The sequence below is a fragment of the Staurois parvus genome, unplaced genomic scaffold (assembly GCF_062004578.1).
Source record: "Staurois parvus isolate SC_StPar_1 unplaced genomic scaffold, SC_StPar_1.0 ptg003942l, whole genome shotgun sequence".
NCBI classification, from domain to species: domain Eukaryota; kingdom Metazoa; phylum Chordata; class Amphibia; order Anura; family Ranidae; genus Staurois; species Staurois parvus.
This window is the reverse complement of record NW_028321737.1, coordinates 32501-42431: the sequence shown is the minus strand read 5'-3', so window position 1 is coordinate 42431 and position 9931 is coordinate 32501. Positions and strand designations below refer to the sequence as shown.

Genomic DNA, 9931 nt, shown 5'->3' with positions numbered 1-9931 from the left:
AAATGACTTTACATAAACACAAAAGAAAAGCACCAAAGACGTCCCTATTGGTGGCCGAATGCCCCCCCTACACCCCCCCCCCAACACAGCAACCGCTTATTAGATATTCAAGGCATGAATCTGGCATAGAAAGCACCGGGCCCGGCCAAGCTTGGGCAGATGGGCGCCCAACCGAACCTTTCTTTTTTTTTTATCCCCGGCTCACGGGCTGCCAGGAATGACACCCAGTCCATGCAGGCAGCCTGGTGGTCAGGAGCTCCGGGGGTGGGGTGGGGGGGGATAGGTGTGGGGACTGTGCGTTCCCAGGGGCCACAAGGGAACCCCTTTATCCACCGGATTAATGGAGAGGATCCCAATTCACTAAAACGTTATATATATCCAAACTTCTGTAAAGCGGAATATTGAAAGTGATCCCTACAATCCCCGGATGTACGAAACAACTATGTATCACAGAAGTCTCTGAGGAACAGAGCTGACCAATGAGGGAGAGGGAAGAGGGACCTTGTCATGAATGACTGCAGGCAGCCAGGACTGTGCAGTGTGCGGAAACAGAGAAATATGAGAGATGAGAAATGATGATATATTATATTGTTTATGAGATGGGTGAAAGAAAACAGACATTTGGATGAACGACTCCAACCAGCCAACTTCGAATTGTGCAGTGTGTGCTGAAGTATATATATATATATACAAGAGATGAAAATGTTTTTTATTATATTATTTTATTTTATTTATAAGATGGGTGAAAGAAGCGGACAGTTGGATGAACGACTCCAACCAGCCAACTTCCAATTGTGCAGTGTGTGCTGAAATGTATATATATACACACGAGATTAAAATGTTTTTTATTATATTATATTATGGTATTTTATTTTATTTATGAGATGGGTGAAAGAAAACAGACATTTGGATGAACGACTCCAACCAGCCAACTTTCAATTGTGCAGTGTGTGCTGAAATGTATATATATACACACGAGATTAAAATGTTTTTTATTATATTATTTTATTTTATTTATAAGATGGGTGAAAGAAGCGGACAGTTGGATGAACGACTCCAACCAGCCAACTTCCAATTGTGCAGTGTGTGCTGAAATATATATATATATATATATATATATATATATACACACAAGGGATTAAAATGTTTTTATTATATAATATTATTGTATCTTATTTTATTTTTAAGATGGGTGAAATAAAAGGGACATTCAAATGAACGACTCCAACCAGCCAACTTCGAATTGTGCAGTGTGTGCTGAAATATACACACGCATATATATATATATATATATATATATATATATAGATATATATAGATATATATAGATATATAGATATATCTATATATATACACACACACAAGAGATTGAAATGTTTTTCATTATATTATATTAAGGACATTTGAATGAAGGACTCCAACCAGCCAACTTTGAGTTGCGTGGTGTAAGTGTGCTGAAACATACATATGAGAGACAGGAAAATATTATACTGTATACAAGGGTTCCTCAAAAAGTTTCCGCACTTTTTCTAAACATATATATTTATATATAAAAGTGTAGAAACTCTTTGAAGAACCCTCATATTATATTATATTATATTATTTAAAGACGGGTGAAATAAAAGGGACATTTGGAAGAACTACTTTAACCAGCCAACTTTGAACTGTGCAGTGTAAGTGCGCTGAAACATAAATACAAGGGATGAAAATGTTTTATATTATATTATTTTATTTTATTTATAAGATGGGTGAAATAAAAGAGACATTCGGATGAACTACTCCAACCAGCCAACTGCGCAGTGTAAGTGTGCTGAAACGTGTATATATATATATATATATATATATATAAAAATGTTTTCTTTTCTATGATATTATATGTTATTTTTAATTTTTTTATTGCCTCAGAAGCCAGCACGACCACTCTGGTAGCCAACAGGTGCTTTCAAGGAGCCAGGAACATATTATCCTGTTTGCAGATAACAAGAGAGCAAGTTTAGAACATTTAATCAGCATTTGTCATGTCCTAGGTGCTTTGGCAACCCGAATCCTGAGATTTGCCCAAACACGTCCATGCAATTCGGTTGTTCTACATGATGGGTGAAAAAAAAGGGACATTTGGATGAAGGACTCCAACCAGCCAACTTCGAATTGTGCAGTGTACGTGTGCTGAAACATATATATATATATATATATATATATACAGGGGCAGACTGACCATTTGTAGGGCCTGGGGTCAGTAGGGGGCCCCATGGGATGCCCCTGGCACCTTTTTCATAGGCTTTTTTGAGTTTGGGCAAGGACACGGGGAACCCAATGATCCCCTATTGCCTGGGGGCCCCATGAGTTGTCAGTCCACCCCTGTATATATATATATATATATACTGTACATACAAGAGATGAAAATGTTTTATATTATAATGTACTATACTTTTTTTCTATTATTAGCTCAGTAGCCAGAAAGATCACTCTAGTAGCCCACAGGTGCTTTCAAGGAGCCAGGAGTATATTATCCTTTTTTACAGATCACAAGACACACATTCACTGCCGCTTTAGACTTTTGCATTATAGGTGAGCTGAAACAATGAAAAATGATCACGTTACGAGCTTGGTGGCCAACTAGCGCACTCTGGGAGCCAACTGGTGATTTTAAGGAACCTTTTGTAGATCACAAGTTCAGGACATTTAATTGGCATCGGTCATTTTCTAGGTGCTTTGGCAACCCACCTCCTGAGCAGGGGCGGACTGACAACCCATGGGGCCCCCGGGCAATAGGGGACCATGGGGCCCCTGTGTCCTTGCCCACACTCCAACCACACAAAAAAAAAACCTATGGAAAAGGTACCAGGGCATCTCGTGGGGCCCCTTACTGACCCCGGGCCCTCAGGCAGTGCCCAAGTTCCCAAATGGTCAGTCCGCCCCTGCTCCTGAGGTTTGCTCAAACACATCTATGCAATTCAGTTGCACATGATGAGTGAAAAAAAAGGGACATTTTGGATGAACGACTCCAACCAGCCAACTTTGAATGTTGCCGTGTGAGTGTGCTGAACACACATATACATACAAGAGACGAAAAATGATTATATTTTGGAACTAGATGGGTGAACTAGATGGGTGAACTAGATGGACTTGCGCTTTTTTTTTTTTCAACCTATGTAACTTTTATATTGTATATGATATGATTAGCTCTGTAGCCAGCTAGGTCACTCTAGTAGCCAACAGGGGCTTCCAAGGAGCCAGGAACATAGATAACATAGAAAACATTCAATCAGCATTTGCCATTTTCCAGGTGCTTTGGTGACCCAACTCCAGATATTTGCCTAAACACATCCATGCAATTCGGTTTGGTGAAAAAGAAAAAGGGACATTTGGATGAACAACTCCAACCAGCCAACTTTATATTTTGCAGCGGGAGTTTGAGGAACACACAACATACAAGAGACAAAAAATTCTGATATATTTTGGAACTAGATGGACTTGTGTCTTTTTTTTCCCACCTAACTATGTAACTTTTATATTATGTATTATAGTATTAGCTCTGTAGCCAGCTAGGTCACTCTAGTAGCCAAAAGGAGCCAGGAACATATTATCGTTTTTTGAAGGTAACAAGAGAACCAGTTCAGAACATTAAGGATCCATTCACACTGGGCTTAAAAAAATTTGACTTCTACGGGAGATTTGTGTTTTGCCTACAGAAGCAGCTCAATGTTCTCCTAGGTGTCCATGTACATTCAATGTTCTCCTAGGTGTCCATGTACATTCAATGTTCTCCTAGGTGTCCATGTACATTCAATGTTCTCCTAGGTGTCCCTGCACATTCAATGTTCTCCTAGGTGTCCATGTACATTCAATGTTCTCCTAGGTGTCCCTGAACATTCAATGTTCCCCTAAGTGTCCATGCACATTCAATGTTCCCCTAGGTGTCCATGCACATTCAATGTTCCCCTAGGTGTCCATGCACATTCAATGTTCTCCTAGGTGTCCATGTACATTCAATGTTCTCCTAGGTGTCCCTGCACATTCAATGTTCTCCTAGGTGTCCATGTACATTCAATGTTCTCCTAGGTGTCCCTGAACATTCAATGTTCCCCTAAGTGTCCATGCACATTCAATGTTCCCCTAGGTGTCCATGCACATTCAATGTTCCCCTAGGTGTCCATGCACATTCAATGTTCTCCTATGTGTCCCTGTACATTCTATGTTATCCTATGTGTCCATGCACATTCAATGTTCTCCTAGTTATCCATGCACATTCAATGTTCTCCTAGGTGTCCATGCACATTCAATGTTCTCCTATGTGTCCATGCACATTCAATGTTATCTTATGTGTCCATGTACATTCAATGTTCTCCTATGAGTCCATGCACATTCAATGTTCCCCTAGGTGTCCATGCACATTCAATGTTCCCCTAGGTGTCCATGCACATTCAATGTTCTTCTATGTGTCTATGTACATTCAATGTTCTCCTATGTGTCCATGCACATTCAATGTTATCCTAGGTGTCCATGCACATTCAATGTTCTCCTAGGTGTCTATGTACGTTCAGTGTTCTCCTAGGTGTCCCTGCACATTCAATGTTCTCCTAGGTGTCCATGCACATTCAATGTTCTCCTTGGTGTCCATGTACATTCAATGTTCTCCTAGGAGTCCATGCACATTCAATGTTCTCCTAGGTGTCCATGTACATTCAATGTTCTCCTAGGTGTCCATGCACATTCAATGTTCTCCTAGGTGTCCATGCACATTCAATGTTCTCCTTGGTGTCCATGCACATTCAATGTTCTCCTAGGTGTCCATGCACATTCATTGTTCTCCTAGGTGTCCATGCACATTCAATGTTCTCCTAGGTGTCCATGTACATTCAATGTTCTCCTAGGTGTCCATGCACATTCAATGTTCTCCTAGGTGTCCATGCACATTCAATGTTCTCCTTGGTGTCCATGCACATTCAATGTTCTCCTAGGTGTCCATGCACATTCAATGTTCTCCTAGGTGTCCATGCACATTCAATGTTCTCCTAGGTGTCCATGCACATTCAATGTTCTCCTAGGTGTCCATGTACATTCAATGTTCTCCTAGGTGTCCATGCACATTCAATGTTCTCCTAGGTGTCCATGCACATTCAATGTTCTCCTAGGTGTCCATGCACATTCAATGTTCTCCTAGGTGTCCATGCACATTCAATGTTCTCCTAGGTGTCCATGCATACTAGGATGCTTAGAAGCATATTTTAAGCTAACCGTTTAGAGGCAGAAAAAAAAAAAATTTTTGAAAGGATTTTTCTGCCAGAAGAAGACACCAAACACGTGTACTAGAATGCTCTATATGAGATTTTTCTGCTACAAGAACTTTTTTTTTAAGCTCAGTGTGCAGGACGATTAATCAGCATTTGTCATTTCCTACACGCTTTGGTGACCCGGCTCCTGAGATTTACCCAAACACATCTATGCAATTCGGTTGCACATGATGGGTGAAAGAAAAGGGAAACTTGGGTGAATGACTCCAACCAGCCAACTCTGAATTCCGCAATGTGAATGTGCTGAACACACATATACAGTACATACAAGAGACGGAAATGCATTAAACAATTTTTTTCGGTAGAACTAGATGGTACAACTAGATAGTAGAACTAGATGGTACAACTAGATAGTAGAACTAGATGGTACAACTAGATGGTAGAACTCGATGGTACAACTAGATAGTAGAACTAGATGGTAGAACTAGATGGTAGAACTCGATGGTAGAGCTCGATGGTAGAGCTCGATGGTAGAACTAGATGGTACAACTAGATGGTAGAACTAGATGGTACAACTAGATAGTAGAACTAGATGGTACAACTAGATAGTAGAACTAGATGGTAGAACTAGATGGTAGAACTCGATGGTAGAGCTCGATGGTAGAGCTCGATGGTAGAACTAGATGGTAGAACTCGATGGTAGAACTAGATGGTAGAGCTCGATGGTAGAACTAGAGGGTAGAACTCGATGGTAGAACTAGAGGGTAGAACTCGATGGTAGAACTAGATGGTAGAACTAGAGGGTAGAACTCGATGGTAGAGCTCAATGGTAGAACTAGAGGGTAGAACTAGAGGGTAGAACTCGATGGTAGAGCTCAATGGTAGAACTAGAGGGTAGAACTCAGTGGTGGAACTAGATGGTAGAACTCGATGGTAGAGCTCTATGGTAGAACTAGATGGTAGATCTAGATGGTAGAGCTCAATGGTAGAACTAGATGGTAGAACTTGATGGTAGAGCTCAATGGTAGAACTAGATGGTATTTTTTCCAACCTGACCATGTAATTATTATATTATATATGATATGATTAGCTCAGTAGCCAGCTAGGTCACTCTAGTAGCCAACAGGTGCTTTCAAGGAGCCAGGAACATAGTTTTTTTGCAAATAACAAGAGAAAAAGTTCAGAACATTTCATCAGCATGCATCATTTTCTAGGTGCTATGGTGACACGACTCCTGAACACATCTATGCAATTCGGTTGTACATGACGAGTAAAAAAAAAAAAGGGACATTTGGATGAACGACTCCAACCAGCTAAACATTCACTGCCACCCTTGACTTCTGCATTATATTGCAGCACACATTACGTACAATGAGATGAAAATAAACAACGATTACGCCATGGTATATTATTCGTCCGGTGGCCAGCTAGCCCACTTTGAAAGCCAACCAGTAGGAGCCTCTTGTAGATCACAAGTTCTAAACATTTAATCAGCATTTGTCATTTTCTAATTGCTTTGGTGACCCGGCTCCTGAGGTTTGCCTAGACCAGGGGTGGGCAACTGTGGCCCCCCAGCTATTGGTGAACTCCAAGTCCCATCATGCCTCTGTCTTTGGGAGTCATGCTTGTAACTGTCAGTTTTACAACAGCTGGAGGGCCACAGTGACCCACCCCTGGCCTAGACACAGTTACCCACCCCTGGCCTAGACACAGTTATCCACCACTGGCCTAGACACAGTGACCCACCCCTGGCCTAGACACAGTTACCCACCCTGGCCTAGACACAGTGACCCACCCCTGGCCTAGACACAGTTACCCACCCCTGGCCTAGACACAGTTACCCACCCCTGGCCTAGGCACAGTTACTCACCCCTGGCCTAGACACAGTTACCCCCCCTGGCCTAGACACAGTTATCCACCCCTGGCCTAGACACAGTTACCCCCCCTGGCCTAGACACAGTGACCCACCCCTGGCCTAGACACAGTTACCCACCCCTGGCCTAGACACAGTTACCCACCCCTGGCCTAGACACAGTGACCCACCCCTGGCCTAGACACAGTTACCAACCCCTGGCCAAGACACAGTTACCCACCCCTGGCCTAGACACAGTGACCCACCCCTGGCCTAGACACAGTGACCCACCCCTGGCCTAGACACAGTTACCCACCCCATGGCCTAGACACAGTGACCCACCCCTGGCCTAGACACAGTTACCCCCCCTGGCCTAGACACAGTTATCCACCCCTGGCCTAGACACAGTTAGCCCCCCTGGCCTAGACACAGTGACCCACCCCTGGCCAAGACACAGTTACCCACCCCTGGCCTAGACACAGTGACCCACCCCTGGCCTAGACACAGTGACCCACCCCTGGCCTAGACACAGTTACCCACCCCATGGCCTAGACACAGTTACCCACCCCTGGCCTAGACACAGTTACCCACCCCTGGCCTAGACACAGTTACCCACCCCTGGCCTAGACACAGTTACCCACCCCTGGCCTAGACACAGTTACCCACCCCTGGCCTAGACACGTCTCTGCACCCTTGGTGACGTTCCACGATTAGGTCACAAAACGAAAGACGACTACGACACACAAACACGCACCGAGGAAATCAATTCATAAGGCGTGGCTTTGAACAACCCACAGCAACCGGTTGTCACCTTTCATTGGGGGGGGGGCAGTGGAGGCTATAAAAGTGGCTTTTCTCATTGGTCCCTCTAAGTTATTGCTGTTAGCACATTTATTAAACAAGTCCAGATGTGTGCCGTCTATTACGTACGTGGTGCAACCTGCCCCGTAGGAAGCTTTCCCCAAAGTGGCAGAGGGGCTCTGCAGGCCAACATGTTAAACCCGGCAGCTGTGTGTCTAAGACGGGGGAGGGGGGCCTAACACATTGCGTCTCCCCAGCACGCCGTCCCGAGATTTACAAGGCGGAGAACCTTTATGGCCGCTGAGATTGGGAAAGGTACACGGGAGCTTAACGTGGAAGCCTTTTTAGCCGGGGAAAGTTAACTCGGTGTTTAATTCGACTTGACAGCACAGGAGAGTGCCTTCCGCGGCACAGGAAAGCGGCAGGACATCTCAATTACCCTCTGTGGCATCGTAACTGGGAGAAGCCGCCGCCGCCGCCACCGCGCGAGAAGACAGATAAAAAAAACGACGGCTGCGCTTTACGGAGGGATGAGAAATTTACTCTCCGAGAAGGGAGGAAGAAAAACCGATCAAAGTTTTGGTTTGGTTTAAAAAAAAAAATGAAGCGTTGGAGGTCCTATCAATCGCGTGACACGTATGACGCCAAAACCTCGAAAAGGAAAGTCAGGGCCGTCGGCTGTTTTCTAGATGGACGAGCGCGGCCGCCCCGCCACCCCCCCCCCTTGGTATTATGGAAAGGCGTGGAGCCCGGGATGGTCTAGGACAAGAGGTCACTCGTATGTTTGAGGACAAAACCGTCTTGGCTTACGTCTCCAGAGACCCCACCAATTACATAGGAGATCATATGAAGCCCTCGTCATTAGAAAGGTCGCCGGCAATCTCAGATCTCCTCGATGCGTTCAAGCACCTGCCACAATGACATAACACGCAACATATGTACGCTACACGGATATATATATAGATGTCATTCTTACTCCTGGGGGGGGGGGGTAGAGCATGAAACAATACATCAGTAAGTAATGGTACAAAACGAATGGTACTTACACCTCTCATTGCGATCCTCGGGGCTCGATGACGTTTCTCGGTCTGATATTAGGCCGGACACGGCAAACAGTTTTTTCCCAGCATCGTCCACTTTAAGTCCCCCCGGGGAGCCGGTTGGGATTTGGGTCCCAAATTCGTACTCTTTCCCGTCGGCGTCGGAAAAGCGCAGGTGCGGTGATTCTGTGTCATGGCAGCTCTTCAGCCGTTTGGCCGGGGTGAAGGCGGACTGGTAGCTTTCCCGCTCCTCGGGGGACGTGAAGGGCCGGAAGGCGCCCACCCCGCTGTGGTTCAGCATGCTGATCGGGGAGCAGTCTAGGTTCGGAGGGGCGAACTGGGGATGGAGGTGGAGTAAGGAAGGAGGAAAGTCACGGTTGGAAAACGCACCGGGGACGCCACCCTGGCGATGGTACATGGAGGTAAAGGTGTAGGAGCCATTGGTAAACGGGATGTGTACTTCCTTGTCCACCGACACCGGCACCCCGAAGGGTCTGGGCTGTTGGCAAGGGATGGAGGCGTCCCGGCTGGCTTCGGCCGTGGAAGCCAGGACCATCAAGGCCGGCGACGCCAGCGGATTGGGCAGGAAGGAAGAGTTCTCCATCTTAAAGGCAGCCCGGTGCAGATCCATCGCCGATACTTTGGCCTTTGCCAAGTCGAAAATATCTGTAAAGATTCCCCGGGAGGCTGGCGCGATGGGGTCCTGGCACCAAACAGGAAATGTCACTTCATGTCTTCCCAAAGGAACCTGCGTCCGCAGACAGAGAAAGCGGAGAGAGCCACGTCAGTCGGAGCCTCAACGTACAACAATCAATACATAATTATTGTTTGTGTTGGTGCCTCTCAGGCATATACATCGCAATTAAGGAAATTATCAAGCGGGCAGACGCTGAAGACCCACAACAAGAACTCAGCATCTTCATTCGCCACAACAATATTTAGAAATTAAATGGCTATTTTAATTAAAAGAAAAAATAGAATTTTTCTCTGAAAATGCATTTTAT

The 9931-nt window shown here is 45.1% G+C and overlaps 1 protein-coding gene across 1 annotated transcript in view; it reads right to left on the bottom strand.

The window, feature by feature from the left end:
* Positions 1–8898: 8898 nt before the first annotated feature.
* LOC149427201 (E3 ubiquitin-protein ligase Rnf220-like) overlaps positions 8899–9931 on the bottom strand; it is a 14196-nt gene continuing 13163 nt past the window's right edge. The window contains exon 2 of the mRNA XM_089668196.1: positions 8899–9675. Within this exon, the coding sequence (XP_089524322.1) occupies positions 8899–9675 (777 nt within the window). The remainder of the gene's footprint in view (positions 9676–9931) is intronic.